At 36.4% G+C, this 23,892-nt stretch overlaps 2 protein-coding genes and 1 non-coding gene across 3 annotated transcripts; 1 reads left to right on the top strand and 2 right to left on the bottom strand.

Moving 5' to 3' along the window:
- Window positions 1-35: 35 nt before the first annotated feature.
- Window positions 36-1,172, bottom strand: LOC133284525 (uncharacterized; the record flags this gene model as incomplete). Its single annotated transcript, XM_061481563.1, has 3 exons — window positions 819-1,172; window positions 350-690; window positions 36-235 (listed from the first exon to the last, which is right to left on the bottom strand). Coding segments are annotated over exons 1-3 (895 nt in total), but the record flags the coding sequence as incomplete, so codon positions are not given.
- A 604-nt stretch (window positions 1,173-1,776) lies between these two features.
- LOC133284668 (small nucleolar RNA R71) lies at window positions 1,777-1,881 on the top strand. Its single transcript, XR_009747922.1, has one exon. It is a non-coding gene; the product is annotated as a small nucleolar RNA R71 (small nucleolar RNA).
- Window positions 1,882-10,039: 8,158 nt separating this feature from the next.
- LOC133284650 (protein UNIFOLIATA) lies at window positions 10,040-12,010 on the bottom strand. Its single transcript, XM_061481720.1, has 3 exons — window positions 11,545-12,010; window positions 10,880-11,286; window positions 10,040-10,405 (listed from the first exon to the last, which is right to left on the bottom strand). Exons 1-3 carry the CDS (start codon window positions 12,008-12,010, stop codon window positions 10,040-10,042), a joined length of 1,239 nt encoding a protein of 412 aa, XP_061337704.1.
- Between the last annotated feature and the right edge of the window lie 11,882 nt (window positions 12,011-23,892).

The following is a 23,892-nucleotide window of genomic DNA, read 5'->3' as shown; positions in this document are numbered from 1 at the left end:
AAGGTATTCCTCCAATTCGTCAAAGTTCTTCATGCCTATTTCTGACTGCAACTGCTCCTGCTGTTCTTCTCTTATGATCAAGTCAAGAATTGAAATGCTAGAGCATTCCTCAATGTTATCTACATCAAACTTCATTGCTTTCATGACATTGAACTTCACCTCCTCTCCATTTACACTCATGGATAGTTCTCCTTTCCTGACGTTTATGACAGCATCACCAATGGCCAAGAATGGTCTACCCAGAATTATTGGAACTTCTTGGTCTGCTTCAAAATCCAAGATGATGAAGTCAGCTGGTAGAATGAACTTGTCTACTTGGACAAGGACATTCCCTATTTTTCCTTCTGGCTTGGCTATGGATCGGTCTGCAAGCTGAAGAGTGACTGTGGTTGGTCTTGCTGCTCCTATGTCAAGCTGTTTGAAGATAGAAACTGGCATTAAATTTACACTCGAGCCCAGATCACAAAGTGCTCGACCAAGGTAGTTCTTCCCAACTGTACACAGGATGGTGAATATTCCAGGGTCCTTCAGTTTGGGAGGAATCTTAGTCAGGTATTTGCATGATTCTTCAGTGAGGGCTACAGTCGCAAATTCCTCAATCCTTCTTTTTTTTGACAAAACGTCCTTCATAAATTTTGCATATGAAGGAATTTGTTCCAGAGCCTCCACCAGAGGGACATTTATGTGAAGCTGTTTCAACAAGTCTAAAAACTTGCTAAACTGCCTATCTTCATGTTGTTTTTTAACCTCTGTGGAAAAGGAGGCTCAATTGGTTCACTCATCCTTTTGCATGGTGGAACTTAAGTTGGGACTGAAACTGGTTCATTGTCTTTCATTGCTCCAACATCTGCTCCAGATGTTGTGGCAACTGGTGTGACTTCAGTGAGATCATCGTTATGGACCTTCTCCCTTGATTCTGTCTGAGCTTCAAGGGGTTGAGGGTCAGTAGCTTCTTCAACTCCTTCTTCCATAAGTTGTCTTGCTAGTTCGTGTTTACGAGATCGTGCCACTAAATCTGGAGGTGGCAGAGTTTTTCCATCTCGTAAGCTTATAGCATTACAACACTCCTGGTTTTCCTGGGACGGTTTTTCTGTGTCACTAGGGAGTGTCCCTGGTTGTCTCTGTTTGATTGCTCCAGCCAACTGACCAATTTGGGTCTCCAGGCTCCTCATGGCTGCACTGTTTTGATTCATGTATTCCTTGACAAAAGTCTCAAAGGATTGGGACCTCCCTTAACCCTTATCCCAGTTTTGCTGGTTCTGCCTGGGATATGGGGGTCGGTTCTGGTAGTTTCCTCCACTACCTCCAGCATTATTCTGACTCTTCCATCCCCGGTTGTTGTTCCCTTGATAATTATCATTGCTACTGTTGTTATTATCGTAACCACCTGCATAACACACAACAGCCAAATTGTTACAGTCCTCAGATTCATGAGGACCTCCACAAATGGAGCAACTTTGACTTGATTGAGTCAAGAGAACTTGCTCGGTTGATTTTTTCTGTTCCATGGGCTTCCAATTTTTTATAGTATTCTGGAGCGAAGCCATCTGTGCTGAAAGAGAAGCAGTTGAGCTTAGCTCAAGAACTCCTGCTTTCTTGGAAGCATTGTACCGTGTGGAAGGCCATTGAACATGTTTTTTTGAAAGTTTTTCCAACAACCGGTAGGTTTCCGGATAAGTAAAATCCAAAAGATCTCCCCCCGCAGCCGCATCAACAGTGGCTTTCAATGGTGGGGTTAAGCCATGATAAAACGTGTGAATAATGCCCCAATCAGAAACTCCATGATTTGGGCAAATTTGTATTAATTCCTTAAAGCGCTCCCACGCTTCATAAAGACTTTCTCCATCATACATTTGGAAAGATGCTATATCAGCCCTCACTTGGGCTTGTTTTGCTTGGGAGAAAAATCGGGTGACAAACTGTTCAGCTAGTTGCTCCCAACTAGTGATGGAATTTGGAGGCAATGTTCTCCTCCATTCTTTGGCTTTTCCTGCTAGGGATAATGGAAACAACCTCATTCGCATATTTTCCTCTGAGATACCATGAACTTTGAAATTATCAACTATCTCAGTAAAGTTGTCCAAATGACTGTGGGGGTCTTCCATAGGCAATCCATGGAATTGACCAGCATTCATAATCATTTGGAACATTGCAGGTTTGATTTCAAAGTTAGGGACATCCAGAGGAGGAGGAACATAGCCTCGTTCTGGACCATTTCTGAAGGGAGCAGCCATATCATTCAACGATGGCCCTCTTCCTCCATTCTGTCCTTCTTCATTCTCATGATTATTATTTTCATTGTTACCATTTTCACCATTATTTAGAACTTCCTCCATTGTATTATTTCTTAACCTTTGAACTCTTCTTCTATTTCTGCAGGTTCTCTCGGGTTCTGGATCAAAATGTACTATTTCCAGTCCAAGTTCTGTAGGTTCTGTGCTCATACAATAGGAAGAAGTCAAACACAATAAAAACAAAAAAGATTTCAAAAACACAAACAACAATGTTTCCTTAAAAAAAAGCCATTTCTTGCCAAATGATCCCCGGCAACGGCGCCAATTGCTTGGTCGAACCGAGAGCTGCTCAGGGATATTTTTAAGGAGCAATAATACAGAGCGATAATCGAGATTGCAAACAGGAGCAATCTACTCTGACGGAGAGCAACCCTCTTTAACTATACGCAAGCGTACCTGTCAAGCAATACAGGGTGTTGTTAGCCCCAGATTTATCGTCCTCAGGGAGCAGTTGTCAAGAAAGAATCGTTCAGGGAAACTTAATTCTAGAAAAATGAAAGGAAAGTAGTTATTCTCAACCAAGCTTCACAAGGAGCAATCTCTAGCCAGCTAGTTAAACAGTGTTAACCGTTCTGAACTAGATGAGAGCAGTGAATAACTTAGCATAGTCATCGAATATCAAGGCATCAAATTGAAGTAACTCAAAAGAAATTAGTGAAGCAATTATAAAAGCAGCAACAGATAAGAACAATTTGGTTGTCGTGAAGAAAGTTATAACAAAAGTTTGATGTGAGATTGAGTTTATAAAGAGTTAAGTAGGTGTTTCGGGTTCCATATTTTCATCCCTTTGGTTAACCCTGCTTGGTAGCATATTTTAAAAATAGATTCTGCTCCTTTCATCGTTTTGCCACAAGTAAGTAAAAGAGCAAGGCCTTACCCCTCATTCTACTCCGTAGAACTTAGGGGGTGTTTGGTTCAAGTTTTTGGAGAGGATTACCGGTAATCCTTCTTTGGTAAATGTAATTACCACGTTTGGTAGAAGGAATAAATTACGATTCCCGGATATCCAAGGATTACCGGTAATTTGATTTATAAAGAAAAGTCACTATTCAGATTACCAAAAATAATATGGTAATTCGAAATACCAATCAGAATACCAAGTAAAGGGAAAGCACAACAATAAATTTTGAGACAAAAATACCCCAATACACATAAAAATCTAGACCCAATCTATCAATTACAAAAGTAAAAATAGTTTGGGGTTATTTTTGTAAAATAACTTCATATTCCAAGTCATATTTCGTTCTAAACCAAATATGGAATCAGTAATTTTTACCCAGTATTCCCGGTAATATTTTGGCGAACCAAACACATCTTTCGTAAGATTCCAAGTAAACTCAATTTCTACTGAATTCCCATTAATCATGATTCCCGGTCACCAAAAAATTTCTCCTGTACCAAACACATCCTTAGAGTTAAATTCAAGGAAACCATGTTGCCTTCTCAAAAGAGCATGGATTCACATGGTAGTGTTCTTCATTCCAGGTGTTCCTCCCTCCTTTCTTCAGGCTGAACTACCCCAAGATCTTGAGACTTCTCTGCACGCCTTTGTCAGTGTTTCATCGACCGAGTGGTCCCGGGATGAGGTTGCCAGCCCAAAGGGTTTCACAAAATCAATATATTAAACCAAAGAACAGCTCAAAATTCATTCATAAAATATGTGTTCCTTACAAAGTTATCCTAAGACAAAAAGGATTACTTCTATGGAACCCTCACCTACTTAGAAGAAGTTAGCTCCTAGTGAGCATTACAAAAGAAAAATATCAGGAAAAATAAATGGCAAGCCCGCGAATGGTGTCCCGATTCCTTCTCATGAAGATTGATTCTTCCTTTTATAGAGTTCTTCTGTCAGATCCTCATCGTCCCTTTCATCAAGGGCTGTGCCTTCTTCAAATCCTCTCCAATAGCCGGTCTGCTCTCTGCCAGCTCAGCTCTGCATGGCAGTGGTTCCCTTGCTTTTGGTGCTTTTTCTCGGGTGAGAATTTCGGAATCAGAGAGACACCTCCACCTTCTCTGTTGTGGCTGACGTGGAGGCTCCTGATTGTTGCTTTTTACTGCTTTTGTACTGTAGCAGGCTTTTATGCTCCCTCCTGCGCAGCATTCGTCCTTCTTTTCCTTAATGTGTGGGCCCTTCTGTTAGGTCTCAGGTTTCCTGATCCAATAATCATATGTGAAAAAGATAATGTCAATTTGCTCTAGGCCTACTCTAATTCCCATTTCAAGAATTGCTCTGGTCCACTTTTCAAGACAATTGCTCTTCATGGAAAAAGAAGGTTAAAGAGAGGGATTTGTGATCAAAACAGGGGTTTTGTGGAGTGATATATACTTAATGGACCTCAACTTTTGAGGACCATCAGTTAGTCTGCCTATGATAACATTATACGCAGACAACCAATCAATAATATAAAAGTGTACCTTGATTAATCTTGCTTTAGGGAGGATTCCAAATGTTACTTGTAATTCAATCGTTTCTTTGGGCTGCACGCATTCACCTGAGAATCCCATCAAGTAAATCTGGCTAGGTGTTGTTTGTTGCTCTGGGATGTTTATACCTTTAAAGGCTTCCCAGAATATTATGTCAATAGAGCTTCCATTGTCAGCGAAGATTCTTTTTACTTGTAAATTTGCCATCTAGGCAGAGATGACTAGCGAATCATCATGTTTAAAGACTTTTTCGCTATAGTCTTCTTCGCCAAAACTTATGAGCGCTTTCTTAACTGGGCAAGATGGGGCCTTTGGATGATTGTTGACAGTTATGATGGTTTTGAGATGCCTTTTCCTCTGGGAATAGCTTTCTCCCCCTCCTGTAGCACCTCCCGCAATAGTTCCCAACACTCCAGCAGCATTATTAGGCAACTGACGTTGGTTGTTCTCTCGTGCTGCAGGTTGTTCATTTTGTCTCCTTTCACGTGGGGACCTCTCCCTAGGTCTGTCATAACGCCCATAGCTAGTGTGTGTCATCTCACATATTATTCATTTGTCTGTAATTCCTCCTATCTTGATAATTTCTTCTAGGAGGATTCCTATCCTGATCGGGACTTCTATCCCGCTTCCTTTGAATTTTATCTTGTTTACAATTAGCAATAAACTTTTTAAACTTACTTTCTCTAATCAAAGCCTCAATTATATTTTTAAGATCAAAACAATCTTCAGTGGAGTGACCTATGTCTTTGTGAAATTCACAAAATTTTGTCTCACCAAGTCTACCTCTCTTCTTAGGTAAATGAGACTTGGTGACATTGACAAAACTAGTTTGGAAAACTTCCTTGAAAATGTGAGATCGAGAAGTATTGAAAAATGTATAATTTTCAAACATTACATACTTTTTCCTCTCCTTGAACCTCCTTTGAAAATCTCTTTTAAATTCATTGGTTGTAGCTTTTTCACTTGCGACTTCTCAGGATCGCTTATAATCCTCGAGATTAATAAATTTCTCGGATCTCGCTCGTAATTTCTCAATAGTCTTCGGCCTTTGCTTGGCCAGAGACATGGAAAATAATCCTTCTTGTAGACCATCAATAATAAGATGCAAAGAGACTTGAGGGTCAAGATCTCTTACCAACAAGGCTTCGTCAAAAAATCTGTTGATGAAATCACATATGGTTTCATTAACACCTTACCTTATAGTTTTAAGAGCATGCGTGGATTTGTATTGAGTTTTGCTTGTGGCAAACTCACTAAGAACTGGTTGGTGAGATCTTCCCAATTGTTGATTGAGTTTGGTGGCAAAGCTTAATACCACCTGAGAGCAACTTCTTTCAATGTTGTTGAGAAAAGACGACAACCTATAACATCATGATCGTCCTGGGCCATCATATTTGTTTAGAACTGCTCCAGATGTTCCAAAGGGTCTCATTTTCCATTGTACTTTTGTATAGTGATTTTTATGTCCCTCGGAATAGGTAGATGCATGATCTACATGGTGAGCCACTTTTGACATTATTTTTGGATTCTGATCGGATTTTTGATCTACATGATGGTTCGCCTCATGGTCCTCCATCTTTTGTTTTTCTTTTTTGGATGAACCAGGGTCTTTTATAGAGTGTCCTGATTCATGTTCATTTTCATCATATTTTTCATTCTTGTTAAGCTACTTTTCATGCTCAACCTGTGATTTTTTCAATTTTTGTAGCTCTTTCTGTTGCTCTTCAATCTTCTTAGTTTCTTACTTGAGGAGCTCTAAGATTTGCTCATTTGTGGGTGGATTATCTCGCTGAGGCAAAATCGGAGCTGCGAAAGAGGCAGTTCTTTAGCGAGATGGCTACCTTCCCTGCTTTTTCCTTCTGGAGACGTTTTGAGATTTGGACATCTTACTCCTGATATCAACCATGTTTTTTATTTGTATGGAGTGAGAGTCAAAATTATCATTCCCCACAAACGCCGCCAATGATCAGCCAAGTCAAAGTGGGTTGGGCCAAATCACACACAATTGAAGTGAAATGATGTTGATTGACGAGAATATTGTTGCTGAGATGTTAGGTGCTTGACGAGATGGATGAGCGCCTTGCGAGATGTTTGGACAACACTTTAGCATATCTGGGCTATTTGAGAACGACTAAAGGGTACCTGCAAAGGCATTCCAATGCTTAAGTCAGTTCAATATTGAAGGAGGTTCAAATATTCAAATAGAGATATCATACATGGGCTTAAAGCCTCTGTATTTACACCGTCTTTCATAAAACGATATTCACGTTTATTGGTGGAGAGGGGTGACCTATCAAGCTATTCCATGGTGGGCAAGCCTATATTCAATAGTAAATTTAGTATGTGAGATGGCAAGCTAGAGCTGTTATCCCTTCACTGGTTCCTGTTAATGGCCAAGTTGCCTGAGCTGCTACTCTGGCAATGATGGTTCCTTTCAGGGTAAGCCATGTTTAGCTTGTTGGCCAAGTCTGGAGCAAGATCCATGCTTCCAGTGCGAGATGAATTGCCTTTATGGCTATGTTGCAGGGGTTCTTTGGGCCTTTCAGCCATTGAGCCTCTATTTTGCATGTCATAGGTCCATATCAAATATCAATCCTTCAATTTTTGCACCTTCCTTTGGTGTGCATTCTAGATTCATCACTTGAAATTTTGCTTCTCCACTTTTTGAATTTTTCATAGGATCGGATTCAACTATTGTCCGAATAAAATGTTATTATACAACTAGAACCAATAAAACAAAGTAAGTTTATTTAAATATTTCTCTTCTACGCAACATAACCCTGTTATCAAATAATTAAATAAAAGATAAATTTACCATTCCTACTTGACATCCAAAAGATAAATATGAACTCGATTAACTTAAAAGTTAACTGGAGAATATTGTTTATGTTAAAAGAAAATATAAAAAGCATTTCACAGCTCAAATTATATGAGATATTATAATACTAATAAATAAATAAAAACACACACACAGATAGATAAATATATATATATATATATATATATATATATATATATATATATTACATCAATATATTTTTTTAACCGGACCCCACCATGTGATGTTTGTCATTCAAAAAAAATCTTCTCTTAACCCATATATATTAAAAAGAAAAATAAAGGAGGAATTAAGAGTAGAGGAAATTTTTTTTTACTTGGGAATATGATGGAAATTTTTCTTTCTCATGAATATTACCAAAAAGTTGTTTGATAGACCAAATTTTTTCCAAAAATATTAGATTAATTTTTTTGATATTATGTTTGACCAATTGTAAAATATTACTACAAATGTGAACCGAATTTACAAAAATAACCTCACCTCGTTTTTTAACATTACAAATCAATAACTAGAACAAGTGAAGTGCATGTTGCACACAAAAAACCCCAAAAATGGTGTGCTTCCAAATAATTCAGCACATGTTGTGCCAAAATGCTCCCAAAAAATTCAAAAAATCCAATGAATAATCAAAAGTTGTACACAACTTAGTTTGTCTGAAACAAAATAGTCAAATCACACTAGTTAGTTTGTTAGCTGGTTTCTAGTCGCTAAATTGGGTTTTTTGACCCTTTTGCCTCTCATTAATTAATTAATAATCATTTTGCCCATTACCCAGAACTATCTACCAACATGCCCCTCTTTAATTGATTAACTTGAATATTTAATCGATTAAATGGTCAAAATAGGCAAAAATGATTGACTCGAGATTTAATTGATTAAATATCCCTCTTTAATCAATTAACTTGAATATTTAATCGATTAAAACTTATCTTTAATCGATTAAATATCCCAAATGAACGTGAAAACATTGATTGAATGAGAGGAACAAGGAAAACTCGCTACGTTCAAAGGGGATGATTAAAGTTTAGTTTACTATAATGGTTAAGTTTTGTCTGCCCTAAGTGTTCGTTTGAAATCTGTCTTACTTGCTGTGAAGAAATACGAAATGAAAGTATTTCACCTCGGCCTGAAATGAAGTTTGAATATGTTAATAAGGGCAGTGAGTACATGCATGGTGGTCATCCTCAACCAGTATATTGTGATTTAGGGACTTCAGAGGTGAGTACATGCATGGATGAATTTTGAGTTGGAAGCCAAAACTCGTGACATTCTAAAGAATTTTTGCAAAATTGAGTATAAAACTCTTCAGAAATAAACAATATTAAGCAACAAATCTATGATAAGAGCTGCTTTTAAAGATGGCACGAATGATAATAACATATATCGTCCAATGTCAAGTGATTTGCCAGAAGAAGGGCTATTTCTCTTCCAACAGCGTTGGATTAAAGGTGAACCAATCATACTTTAGGATGTTCTTAAACTAGGGGCAGGTCTGAGTTGGGAGCCAAAGGTCACTTGGCGAGCATTATGTGAAAATTTGGATTCAGGGAACAACTCAAATGCATTAATAAATCAAGATTGGTTCTCACTACGTAATAAACCAACGAGTTTTCCTTGTTTGTCTCATTCAATCAATGTTTTCATGCTCATTTGGGATATTTAATTGATTAAATATAAATTTTAATCGATTAAATATCCCTCTTAATCAATTAAAGAAGGAGATTTAATCGATTAAATTTCGAGTCAACCATTTTTACATGTTTTGATCATTTAATCGATTAAATATTCAAGTTAATCGATTAAAGAGAAGCAGATTATGAATAATTTTAAATAAAAGATAAAATGATTATTAATTAATTAATGAAAGGTAAAAGGATCAAATAGCCGCTAAATTTCCGATTGAAGAAAATATAATCCAAATGAAGAAAATCAAAACTGGTGTTTTTATTTTCTTTCTTGTTTCTTCTTCCTTTTTCCATTGGATGACTCTCTTTTCTGAAACTGAAAGAGGGAACCACCCACAACCAAAAAAGAACCAAGAACGAAAGAATAGAACGAAGAAGACGACGCAGGGTTAGTCATATCCCAAAAAAGTTACAAAACATTCTCACCGCCTGAGGAAAAAAAAAATACTATGGTTTTGATGGTATTTTGATCTGGGAATCGGTAGTGTAAAATAAAAGCAAGAGAGAAAAAAATTTCAGGGCATATTTTTGCTCTTCCACTTACCAAACGTAGAAACATTATTTTCGTCAACCCACTTTCTCAGGATTCCAAATAAAATCCATGTAACAAACATCACCTAATGGATGATAAAATGATAAATGTCCAGTAATGCAAAAGTAAAAAGCAAGTAATCTATGAGGTGCATAAAGATACCTAATAGAGGAATTTCATAACTAGAAAAAGTCCATGTCCTTCATTTCAAAACCTCGGTGTCATGAGGCTCTACACAAGATACATCTATTACTAGGGTAGAGATTTAGAAAGGAAGATGAACGTTGTTGTCGACAGAGACAGAGCTCGAAGCGGCGGCGGTGTTCCTCTCGGCATGACAAAGCTGACGGAGCTTTGTCGGGACGTACCATATTGAAAGACGAGGATGCGCATTGAATATGGCATCAATGTCCCAACCTTGACGTGCTGCGATTGCCACAAGTGGCTTATAACATGCTTGCCTCCACGCTCCAACGTTCTCCCCTCTCTCCTTCAAAGCCCTTCTCAGCTCATTCGACGCCTCCTCGTCAAGACAATGCAATGCGTAGCAGTGCACGTAGTGTCTCATTTTGGGCTTGTTTATGTAGCTAGCTCCAGCCTTCTTCGCGTACCTAAACACCTGATTTGTCACCTGCACTCGTACACATTGTATAGTTCGTTCGTATATTATTCGTATATATGAAGTAGGAATTAATGAATAATTAACCGTAACGTCAAATTAACAGAATCCACAATTCATGGACACGCGTCGATTGAGGGAACGAGTACATTATGATTCTTATGATGGCATGCAATAATCCAGTGTGTAAGGAAAGGAGTAACGGGGGGACATGCATGTCTTTGACTGGCGGGTGATAATTTACTTCACTGTACGGACACTTATAATTTACTCCTCACGAGAGAGTCCCTGACTTGTCACGTGTTCCGTGGAACACGTTGTAACGCAACATTATTTAAAACGGTTCGTGAAGGAACATCACAAGTCAGTAAACAGAGTGAGTCAGAGTCAGAGTCAGAAGATAGAGTATATGACTGGGATTGGAAAGAGAGTTAAAAGATAAATAAATGAAATGAAGTGTGGGAGGGGGTAATTAGGGTATTTTACCTTGGTGGGGCATTTTTCACCGCGGTCCTTGGCGATGGCCTGAACTTGGATCAAAAACTCACGGCATTGCTCGTAGAGGTGAAAGAGATAATCTAGACCGTTCTTCTTGCCACGTGCAACCTCCCCAGGCTCGGTAACGATGAAAGGGTGCTCTCTTTGCCTCTCATAGCCCCCACCACCAACACCATTACCATTGTTATTCCCTTCATCATTTTCTTCTCCTTCATCCTCTTCTCCTTCCTCATGATCTTCACGATCATCAATATTTGTCTTCATCCTCGTCCTTCTCCTCCTCCTCTGCTGCTGCTGCTTCCTCCTCTCCTCCGCCGCAACAACCTCCCACGTGCTCCCTCCCGCGCTTCCCACCACCTCCTTTTCTCGTTGCACCACCGGCTCCTCCGACAAACCTATACATATGTTGATAATCGTCAATTATATACTAGCGACTTTATGTTAGAACAGTAGTTTAATATAACAGTAGAAATAAATTAGTCAAAGTAGCTTGTTTTAAAAATTTGAAGTGTAAATTTTCCTTGCCATAACTAGCTAGACAGGAATTTAGTCAAAATAACTATAAACTCAACAAATGAAAATTTAAAACCTTAAAATATATGCAAACAGTTACACCGAAGTGCGTAGCTATAAATAAATAAATGTAAGCGAACCTTCTTGAGAGAGAGCATCGAGTGCGTTGGTGGTGGTGTCTGTGGAGAGAAGGTTGCGGCGCTTCATCTCTTCGTCGTTGATGCGTCTTCGCTCGGCTCTAACGGCGGCTTTGACGCCGTATCGCTCTCCGACGAGGAGGTCCCACCTGAAAATATGGGAGAGGCTGTTCATCATGTCGTCGAGCTCCTCTTCCTTCATGTCAACCAGCGTGCTCACCGTGAAACCAAGCTCCGCTATCTTCGCCGCCGTGTAGTATCTGATTCCGTAAGCTTGGAACAACTCCTCCAGCCCTCCAAGCTCCCGAGGCCCTCTCACTGGATGGTATGCCGCCGCCGGAGCCATCGGAGGAGCCACCGCGTAGTCCAGAAGCGGGGAACGGTTAGCCGCCGCCGCGGCGGCAGGAGGAGGAAGGACAGTGCGTGGGTCCCACTTGAATAGGCTGGTGGTGAAGGCGTCGGGATCCATGGTTGTTATGCTTGGGTTTGGAAAGTGAGAAGTGCAAGGAATGTGGTACTGTTTGAGTGGAGAAAAAGAAGAAATCATAGAGGTTTTTGGAATTCCGAAAATACCCTTTGGCATGATTTTGATTTGAATCGGATTGGGTTGTGTTTTTCCCGAGACTAGTTGGGTTCATCTTCCTTGAAACCGAACTAGTTAGTTTAGTTCTTTTCTCTTATGAGGATACCCCATATCCGACTATATGTTGCCACGTAGGCATTATTAGGATGTAAACCGGTCCATTGCGTGGTTGTGGTTTGACCTTTGATTTGACAGTTATTTTTTTGTGTGTGTGTGTTTGTTTGCTCATATATGGGATATGCTCGCGCTGTTCCATTTATGTAATAACATGAATCAACTCGAGGTGTACTTAAACGACCAAAAGTGAGTCCTTTTGTGTAGAAAAATTTCAATTTAACAGGATTATTAAATGGGTTTTATGTTTATTACGTAATATGATATAATATTACTTTCTTACACACATATTAAAGAGGTGGGATTTACATGTTTTTCTTTCTCTTTTATTATTTCACTTTCTCTCTCTACTTTTTTGTGTGTGTTGAAAACAACACTTAAATCATATAACGTAACAATAATAAAACGCTTATTAAATTTGGTGTGTTTTTTTATTAAAAAAAATTATTCATCTTAATTTTTTTTTAATAAAAAAAACACCAAATTTAATAATCCCATTGAATTGAAATTTTTCTCCCTTTAATGGATTATCTCTTTTACGAGTGATTTTTTGGTGCTCTAGAAGCACGATACTCCCTTTCAAAAATAAAAAAGAGTAGAAATTAAGAGAGAATTATAAAAAAATAAAAGAATTTAAATGAAATCATATTTTGAATTAAGGACACTGAGTGAGTGGTGGGCCGCGAGTACAAAATTTTTTTCCCTCTCTGAATATGATCATCTGATTTGAATAATCGTAGCCGCAAAAGCAAAACCACGCGTGAAAAATTGAACAATCTGGTTAATTTTTAATTTCCATTCTATCTCTCAGGGAGTGGAGTTTACTTAGTACGTAAAATATCCCGAATTGGTTTTAAGCGTTTACACCCAATACGGTGAAAGCCTAACTAACCGGCAGCTTTCCGTCATAGCCTATGGTTTATTGCAGAGGGGGTAAGTTCATTATCTATCTATATATAATATAAAACGTATTCCATTTAATTATCACATGATATTCTCTTAAGATTTTCATTTTATAAAAAGTATTTTTTTTATTCTTTGAAATTGATCATAATTACTTCTTTGAAGCAAATCAGAATTTCTCGATATCTTCACGGATTTAACTCTTTGAGTCGCCATGGGACAAATCCAGAGTTCGGATACGAATCCGAGAATTACGGTACTTATGTCTTTCTCCAGATAGTGTTGGTGGGATTCGAACCGAAGTCCTCTCCCACCACTCAGTCCCCATGCTACCAACTAAGCCACTACACTTGGGTAAGTATTTATTTTTTTATTTCCCTCACTTTTATCTTTATTGACATTTAATATTTTTTACCTTTCAAATTTCATTTTTTATTCTTTTGTATATTGTTTTCCTAAATTGTTTAACAGATAGCAATCAAAAGTGTATCAGCTTTTAATGGATTAAAAAATACGTATTTTATTATACATTTATTTTAAATAAATAAAAAGTACATTAATATATTACCCATCAAGCACTATTTTCTACTTTTTTTTTTGTAGATAATACTATCTTTTAATCTTACTTTTATCTATTTTAATGAAAAATATTTGAATACTCTTTATTTAATGGGTTTTATGTTTAACATGTAACATGATATAACATCACTTTTCTACACACACATTAAAGAGGTGGGGTCCACATATTTTTCTTTCTCTTTCATCATTCCACTTTCTCTCTCCATTTTTTTGTGTGTGTTGCAAACAACACTTAAATCATATAACATAACACTAATAAAACCCTTATTTAATTTAACTTTTCAATGTTTCACTGGTAATATATTTTAGTACTATTTATACTAAAAATTTTAATATAACATGCATTTAAGTTCTTATATATATATATATATATATATATATATATATATATAATAAATTAAATATAAATTTTATATACTATATGATAAGATAAATTTTATAATTTTTCAATAGAAAATTGAATTGTTTATTAAATTAAATAATAGCTTTATCTAATAGCTTAAGCTTTTAAATTGAATTGGTTCTTTATATGGTATTAGAATCTCGGTATTATGAGTTTGATCCTTGTTATCTTCTGTTCTATTAATAAAAATAATTAAATATTATAAAAAAATTTCACAAATAAGTTGGACCTGATGCATCATCCACTCTTTAAGTCTAATGAACTCTCGTGTGAAAAAATATTTTAAAGAAATATAAAATCATTAATATAACTACACTCAACCACTAAAACTTTTTGATTGAATTAATTCTTTATAAATATATCCTACTGTTTGCTTCTCTTTGTAGGCATCCATGAGCTTCGACGTCCGACAAAGAGTCCTTGCGAGCATTGTTGTTAAAATCTCGATTTATCACTACGATTTTACGTTTTTATAATTTTTTTTCATCAAAATGATTTTACTAATATTCCAAACGCTTTTACGTTTTTACAATTTTTTACGATTTTTTTACATTATGATTTTACGTTTTACGATTTTTTAATCCTCATCCGATTTCACTTAAGATTTCAATTTTAAGAACATTGCTTGCAAGTGGATAGGAGGGAAAAAATAAAATAAAATATTGTTAGTTATTATTAATTGAGTTTCTTAATCACTTTATTTTACAATAAAATAAAATACAATTTTACAAAGTTTATTTTATATCACTTTATTTAGTATTCTTATTTTTACTTCTTTTGATTTAAGTTTATGAGATAGAATTGTTTTATAAAAAACTATAATTCTTATTAAATTATTTTCATTTTCATTTTCATTTTATTATAAAATATAATATTAGTATTATAATTTTGTTATATTATATCTCAATTTTTTATATTACTTATTTACTATTAAATATTGAAATAAAAAGTAAGAGACTGGACCCGCGCACCAGGGACAGAATATTAAACAGTGATTTCAATAATTGATCAATTCAGGAAATCTTGTGGATGAATCATGGAATCCATGCATATCTACGAGTAGTGCACCCATGATTAGAAATTAGAATTCAATTTTTGCAACAACAAAAAAAATCAATTCAATTCAATTTAATTCCTCTAAAATGTAAATTATCTATATATATTTAGGATTTATCATTTCTCATATTGTAGAAAATAAATTTATCTCTTATATACACATATATGTATGTGGAGTCTATCTGGGTTTATATAAAGAGAAGAAAAAAAGAAAATATATATTATATATTTTCATATGTTTATAAAAAAGTTTATCTCCTATAATATAAAAAAAGTTCGTTTTTTCTGCAGTTACTGCAGATAAGTTATCTGCAGTAAGCCCAATACGACGTTGTTTTGGGCGAAAATGATGGTGTTTTTGTAATTTTAATTTATTTTGGGGTTATAATAGTCTTTATATTTATAATTTTTTAAGATTTCAATACCGAAACGACGTCATTTTGGGAATAAATGCAGATAACTTATCTGCATTAACTGCAGAAACATTTTTTTCCTATAAAAAATACTAAACACATATATTTATGGGAAAAAAGTTTCTGATGTTACTTTAGATAACTTTGTCTAATGTTCATCGAAACGACGTCGTTTTGGAGTTGAAAAACTAAAAAATTAGAATGATAAAGACTGTCATAACTCTGAAATAAATTAAAATTACAAAAACACCATGATTTCTGTTTCAAGACGACGTCGTTTCGATAAAGTTATCTAAAGTAATTTAAAAAAAAAAACCCTGTATTACTATTTAGAGGTAGGATATTTTTACTACCAAAATTTTCTACTACTAACTTACTACCTATCTAATCACCATTGAATCAAAGAGAGAGAATGTTAAAAAGTTTTTGAAAAAAGAGTAAATGTTGATCCAATGGTGATTAGATAGGTAATGAGTTGGTAGTAAAAAAATTTGGTAATAAGAATATCTCTCGTCTACTATTTATAGTGACAAAGACAAAGAATTCTAAAGATTAATTAAAGAGAACGGTAGGGTGCAGAGATTTATGAATGATTTTACTATTATGTTACAGAATCAGAGAAAATCTCACTGAGGCTTTTAGCTTTATACAAAGCAGGAAGAATAATAAAGGAAACAGACAACGAAGGACGTAAATACAGTAACATAATAAATGGGAAACAATGATAGTAAGAAAGATGGTAATTAAGTAATTATTAAATAGTATTCCTTGGCAATGTGAAACAGTGATGCAGGGAAAGTACAGGGACGTTCAGGGCTCTCTCTGTAAAAGTTAAAAAGACTGATATGTGTACTTTGAAAGAGCACCCACCGCTCCTCACTCTAACTCCTACGACATGCCAACACACAGCTACCATTACATATTAATACAATTACAGGGAGTGTCACTCATCTCATCAGTCACCACAGCCTCGCAGTGTCTTTATTCAAATGCAGTAATTACAGAATCCGGAAGCTTCAGGAAATAAATAAACAGTTCCTCTATTACTTTAAAAAAAATTAAATTTAAATAATAAATACGAAATTAATGTACTTGACAAAATATCTATAAATTAAGATAATTAATTTTCTCATTTTACATGAAATTTTTTCTTATATTACACACATAATATATAAGTGAGATCTACAAAAAGGTAAGAAGACAAAAAAATTAAGATGAGACTCGCTCATATATTATAAATATAACAAAAAAAATTTCTCATATAAAATAATAAAACTATTTTCCATAAACTAATGTAATCAGTTTCGCTTGCGTATCAAAACAGGCAAAGTATTTAGTATTGGTCTTTTTTTTTATTTGAATTATTTGAATTTTTAATTTTTACCTTTAGTCTTTTCTATAACTTTTTTAAAATTTTAATATATTCAATCTTATTTTCTTTTTATTCAGAGTCAATTTTCTTCTTTTTATTCAATTTTCTTCAATCAGTTGCACTAGCCTACGATTTGATGTTAGTGAACACCTTTTTTCAAAAAAGGGAGTCACACCTGATCACTTATCATAGTGGCCATAATCGTAGTCAGATTGATTTCTTTCTGGCTAGAAGAGAAGATAGAACTTCTTGTGTCGAATGTAAGGTCTACCCTGGAGAGTGTGTTGCTACGCAACATAAGCTGGTAGTCTTGGATGTTCGGTTCAACAAAGTACGTACAATGAAGAAGAGGGCTCAGAATCCAAGGATAAGGTGGTGGAAGCTTAAGGAGGGAAAAGAGAGAGAGTTCAATGATATAATGTTGCACAAAGGACCTTGGGAGTTTGATGGAGGAGTAAATGCAATATGGAATGAGATGGCTAAGTGTATTCAAAATTTGGGAAGGAGGGTGTTGGGAGAAAGCAAAGGAAATGGATTTCATACAAAGGAAACATGGTGGTGGAATGGAGAGGTGCAAGAGGCAATTAAACATAAGAAGGAGTGCTTTAGATCTTTGCATAAAAGTCCCAATGAAGAGAACCTGCAAAAGTTTAGATTGGCGAGAAAAAATGCAAAGAAAGCAGTGCGAGAAGCGAGAGGCAAGGTTTTCGACGAGTTGTATAAAAGTCTTGGGAGCAAGGATGGTGAAAGAGGTATTTATAAACTTGCAAGGATAAGGGATAAGAAAAGTAAAGACCTCACTCAAGTTAGATGCATCAAGGATGAAAATCAAAAACTTCTGGTGAGAGATGAAGATGTAAATGAAAGATGGTTGAAATACTTCAACAAGCTGTTTAATGGGGATGGAAATACAAGCGAGGTGGACTTAGAGGACGCGTATGATGATATGAATAGAAGATTTGTACGCAGAATTAATACACATGAAGTTAAGGAGGCTTTAAAGAGGATGAAGACTAATAAAGCCTTGGGGCCTGATGGTGTCCTTATTGAAGTGTGGAGAGGCCTGGGGGATGTGGCAATAAAATGGTTGACCAATCTTTTTAATAAGATTCTCCAGACGAATAAGATGCCTGATGTATGGAGGAAAAATATGATTGTGCCTATCTACAAAAACAAGGGAGATATACAGAATTGTTCAAACTATAGAGGCATTAAGCTAATGAGTCATTCTATGAAGCTGTGGGAGAGAGTTATTGAACATCGCTTGAGGAGAGATACCAAGGTTTCTGTAAATCAATTTGGATTTATGCCAGGAAGATGTACCATGGAAGCCATTTTCTTGATGCGACAACTAATGGAAAGATACCGAGAAAAGAAGAAGGACTTGCATATGGTGTTCATAGACCTTGAGAAAGCATACGATAGGGTTCCAAGGAAAGTTTTATGGTGGGTCCTGGAGAAGAAAAAGGTTCCATTAAAGTATGTAAAGGCAATCAAGGATATGTATGATGGGGCTACTACATGTGTAAAAGCTTGTAACGGATCATCAAGTTATTTTCCTATCACGGTAGGTGTACACCAAGGGTCGGCTCTAAGTCCTTACCTATTTGCCTTAGTTATGGATGAACTAACAAAAGATATTCAAGAGGAAGTGCCATGGTGTATGCTTTTTGCAGACGATATTGTGCTTATTGATGAGAGCAAGGAGGGTGTTAATAGAAAACTTGAATTGTGGAGAAGCACATTGGAATCCAGAGGATTCACATTAAGTCGAAGCAAGACTGAGTATCTGAAGTGTGAGTTTTCTCTGGTACAAGATGAGGACCAAGAACCTGTGCATCTAAATGGTCAAGAGGTACCCAAAAAAAATGCTTTTAAATACTTGGGCTCCATTTTACAAAACGGTGGAGAGATTGATGAGGATGTAAATCACAGAATCAGAGCAGGGTGGATGAAATGGCGTAGTGCATCTGCATTTTTGTGTGACTGCAAAATTCCCCTGAAGTTAAAAGGAAAATTCTATAAAACGGCAGTACGACCGGCAATGCTATATGGAGCGGAATGCTGGCCAGCACATAGGCAACATGAGCATAAGATGGGAGTAGCAGAGATGAGGATGTTAAGGTGGATGTGTGGGTACACAAGGATGGATAAGATAAGAAATGAAGATATTCGACGAAAGGTCGGAGTAGTACCGGTAGCCGAGAAGATGAGAGAACATAGATTGAGGTGGTTTGGGCACGTGATGAGAAGACCCATGGATGCTCCTGTAAGAACAGAAGTTTGTTACCAAGAGCTAAACACAAAAAGAGGCAGAGGTAGGCCGAAGCTTACTTGGGGGAAAGTAGTAAAACAAGATTTAATGGAGTGAGATATAGATTGGCGGACAGTATGTCTTAGAAAGAAATGGAGAAAAGCTATAAGTATGGTAGAGGGTTAGACTCGCTGTTATTCCTATGTTCCAGATGGTCCTTTTTTAGTCCTTTTCCCCTTCATTTCCCCCACTTCTTCTTGTCCCTTTCTTTTTTACTTTTATTTATTTATATATACATATATTTTTATTTTATTTTATTTTATTTTATTATTTTATTTATGTATTCTTATTTATTTATTTATTTATTTTTTATTTTTTACTTTTTTTTACTTTTTTTCAACCGTTTTGTATCTTTCATGTGGGTTCATCTACCACCGACCCCAATTAATTTGGGATAAAGATGTTGTTGATGTTGATGTTGATTGTTATTTTTTACTTTTAATTTTTCTATAAATATTATAAATTTTTAATACATTTGATTTTCTTTTTCTTTTTTTCTTTTTATCATGAGTCTACTTTTTTGAGACGAATAAAATAAATATATTAATTAAGTTTCTAATGATGTTAAGATTAAGTTTAAATGGTTATAGAAAATAAGTTATTAGAAAAAACAAAAGAATAAGTGATTCGTAATAAAATCATACTAGAGTTTTTGAATTTTTCTCATAATAAAAGTACAGAAATATATCTCTCTTTTCATACGATGAGAGACTAATTTTGTCTTGCACATATATAAAAGGATGTGCCACTTGTTTTTTTTTAAATGACGAGCGCTTGTGGGTGCAGTATGATATATTTGCATAAGAAAATATAACCACATAAAAATAATATACCTGTATAGAAATTGAGCTGGTTCCAATAATTTATGTTACTATTTGGACAAGTAGCTAAATGTATTTACAAGACGCTAGCCTCCAATGTGAAATCCCATTAACAAACTGTATTCACGCGATGCTAGCAACATCCCATTGAAATTGTCATATTGATCAGAAATAGGGTGATAAACGACCAGGGGCTTTTGGCTCGACTCGTGAAAGCCTGAACTTTTATGTTTAAAATTGATTCTTAGAACAAGGCTTGGACTTGTATAAAAGCTCGTTTAATAAAAAGGTCTCAGGCTCCAATTCAAAAGTTCGGCCTTAGAGCTTCTCAGGCTGGCCTAATATATTAATTTTTATATTTATTTTATATTTTTTATACTACTTGTGATAGCTTTCTCTCTCTCCTCAATCCATTTCATCTCATTTTATTAATTAAACAGACTTTTTGAATGATTTTGTTTTATATTATACTGTTTGGATATACATAAAATTTATGAAAATCTATGGAATTACTAGTGTTGTTGACTGTATATTTTGTTTGGATAAATTTTTGTTGTCTTATTTTGTTTTAAATAGGCTAACAGGCTAAACCAGACTTTTATTTTTTTGTAAATAAGACAGGCCACAGGCTGAAATTATATTCATAATAGGTAACAGGCTTGGTCAGGCTGACACATTTAAACACATGCTTAACCTTTTAAGACCAAAACTCGGCTCGACTCGGTCCGTTAACACCCCTAATCAGAAAGTTAGATATTTTGATTTTTTTTTTTAGAAAAAAAGTGAACCAATGGCCAGTTTGCTCGGTCTTTGGCCCAAAAAGTACTAGATTAGGTTTGTAAATTTTCGGTGGGCCTAGCTAGCCTAAAAATGGCTTGGCCCATAATAGACTTGCCCAAATTAGCAACTCTATTAGGGAGCAATGACATGCGGGACAGCTGGCTTAGATTCCTTCTAAGATTTGTTCTCACTCCTCAGATCTTTATTTTCTCCGTTATTTTGTTGTCATAAGTAGGTTTTACACTAGTTGAAAAAAAAAGCAATTCATTCACACGAAGGTCAAATAGGTGGCCACTAAGAAGGAGGAACTCATTACCTTCATCTATGCTAGCCCCAGACGTGTGGAACATAGGCTTCTTTGGGAGGAAATTCCTAACCTCAACCATGGTATCTGCTTACCTTGGGTTCTCATTGGTGACTTTAATGCCTACCTCAGCAATTCTGAGAAAAAAGGTGGAGCCCCCCTTATCAGGGTGCCATGAAGGAGTTTGGTGATTGCATCAGGTAGGCTAATCTTCTAGACCTTGGTTTCTTTGGGTCCAATTTTACGTGGAAGAGGGTCAGCTCTTGGAAAAATTGGATAGCGTCCTCTTTAATTTGGTTTGGACCACTTGCTTCCCATCGAGGACTGTTAAACATCTTTCTTTCTTTAGCTCCGATCACCACTTATTCTTATTGGGGAAAACGCTAATCGTAGAAGAGCTTGGAAGAAGAGACCTTTCCGCTTTCTTGCATCTTGGCTTACTTGTGAAAGCTTCAGGAGTGTCATAGATAGATGCTAGACTGAATCCAATCATTGGAGGAATGCCTGCGAGAGTTTTAAAGAGGAAGCGTCTGTGTGGCATTGTAATACCTTCAGAGCTCACCTTAATAATAAATTCAGAACTCATGCTCGACTCAAAGGGGTGGAGGATGAGCTTAGTAATTGTCCCAGCCATGCCCTTGAAAGGTTGCGCAATAATTTATGGGATGAACTTAATAACATTTATCTTAAAGAGCAGAAATCTAGGTGCAACTGGCTAGTCTATGGATATAGGAACACCCGCTTCTATCATACATCAACGGTGATCAGACGTAGAGCAAACAAAATTCTTATGCTCCTTGACGACAACAAATCTTGGGTGTCTGAACCAGAAGAACTCAAAAATCTGGCGATAGTTTTTTTTAGAAGTTATACTCTAGCAGTGAGGTTGAACTCCCCTCTTGGCCGTTGCAGAACTATTTTCCCTTGGTGGAGGGTGCGTCTTTCCTTCGGTTAGGTGCTTCTCCCTCTGATAATGATATTAGGGACATCATTTTTTCCATGCACCCCTATAAGTCGCTAGGACTTGGCGGCCTCCAAGCCATTTTCTTCCAAAGCCAGTGGGAGAAAGTGAAACCATTAGTGTGCTCCCTAATTAGAGACATATTTGATTGCCCAGATAAAATAAGAGGAATTAACCAGACATTTATTTGTCTCATCCCTAAAATAGACAACCCTTCTTCTCTGAAGGATTTCAAACTGATTAGCCTCTGCAATGTGGTTTATAAGATTGTGACCAAGCTCCTTTCCAATCGGTTTAGACCCCAAATGAATACCCTTCTGCAACCTAACCAATGTAGTTTCATAAAGGGTAGACATAGCTCGGATAACATAATTATTGCTCAGGAAAATTTTCACTCCATGACATTTAAAAAAGGCAAGAAGGCTTGGATGGCAATCAAAGTTGACTTAGAGAAAGCCTATGACCATGTGAAATGGGATTTCCTTAGACAAACTTTGATTGCAGTTGGTTTCTCGTCTAAGGCTACTGAGCTACTCATGGAGTGTGTCTCTTCTAGTTCAATGAATGTCCTTTGGGATGACATCTCTACTGTAACGTCCCTGTCTCGAGCCGATTCAATTAACATGTATATGATATAAACAGAAACAACGAAAGGCTTAACTTACGAAAATACGAGCTAACTTTTTTTCTTTTTCTACTTTAATTCTTACTCGGCGTAAACGAAAATCGGGCAGAGTTTCCTCTATAAATCGGACAACTGGGGATTTTCCAATCCCACTTAGAAGCATTTCCTGATAAACAGTTTATACAACATATCAATTCAGAAATATCAGGCATCCCAATATGATCACATACCCATCCACGGGCGCCTGCATAACATGGCTCCGTGCCACTATATCTAATAGCCTGGAATCCAACACGTACACATATCTGAATACTACATCATCATATAACGTGCCTGAATACTCAAATGTGCATGCATCAAACTGTCAGACATGTACAAAACATATACAGGCCACATACAAAATAAAGGATCTAACATCATGATCCAAAAAATACTGAAATACTAAAGGAAAGCACTATACTCCAAAATAGAAGTAGCCTACAGCTACTCAAAATCCAATCCGTCCAAAATCCTCAGCCACGGGTCGCGTCCCTGCCTAGAAAGGTCTCACCGGGGATCTGGGCACCTGAAAATATGGCCCCAACGAGGGGTGAGATTACAAATCTCAATAAGCTCTAGGTTTATAGAGAATTCTCCATACCCCTGGCTCACTCCTGCATGAAAGTCAGATACAGAGTATACAAATACAACATATAGCATATATTATAACAGAACAGAGCATATATCCATATCATATCGGAGGCGTGCGCCGTCATTCGCAAGGGAGGACCCCAAGCGGAAATCAATGCACGTGTTCCCAAGGGAGGACCCCAAGCGGAACCAGCAGAGGCGTGCACCGTCATTCCTAAGGGAGGACCCCAAGCGGAAATCAACGCACGTGTTTCCAAGGGAAGACCCCAAGCGGAACCAGAGCATGTCAGAGGTGTACATCGTCAATCCCAGGGAAGCCCCAAGAAGACATCAGTGTACCATATAACAATACAGAAATCATATCAGAGCAAGTCATATCATGTTATCAAATAACTCTATATGAATGCATTTACACAAAGTATTATATCAACAGTCATGCATTCCAACCACAGTCCACTAACTATGGTGGAGCACTCGAGCAGGAAAAGACTCC

The sequence above is a fragment of the Gastrolobium bilobum genome, unplaced genomic scaffold, assembly GCF_033153095.1.
Source record: "Gastrolobium bilobum isolate Gb01-03AN ecotype WA unplaced genomic scaffold, APGP_CSIRO_Gbil_v1 utg5633, whole genome shotgun sequence".
NCBI classification, from domain to species: Eukaryota; Viridiplantae; Streptophyta; class Magnoliopsida; order Fabales; family Fabaceae; genus Gastrolobium; species Gastrolobium bilobum.
Note: the sequence above shows the minus strand (reverse complement) of the source record. Positions and strands in the feature narration are given on the sequence as shown.

What these genes read in the sequence shown, in the direction of transcription:
- LOC133284650 (XM_061481720.1), bottom strand. Translation starts at nt 12,010, where the DNA reads ATGGATCCCGACGCCTTCACCACCAGCCTATTCAAGTGGGACCCACGC. An exon ending in CGATGCTCTCTCTCAAGAAG is followed by an intron (nt 11,287 to 11,544) that starts GTTCGCTTACAT and finishes ACATATGTATAG; the next exon opens with GTTTGTCGGAGGAGCCGGTG. An exon ending in GTGAAAAATGCCCCACCAAG is followed by an intron (nt 10,406 to 10,879) that starts GTAAAATACCCT and finishes GTACGAGTGCAG; the next exon opens with GTGACAAATCAGGTGTTTAG.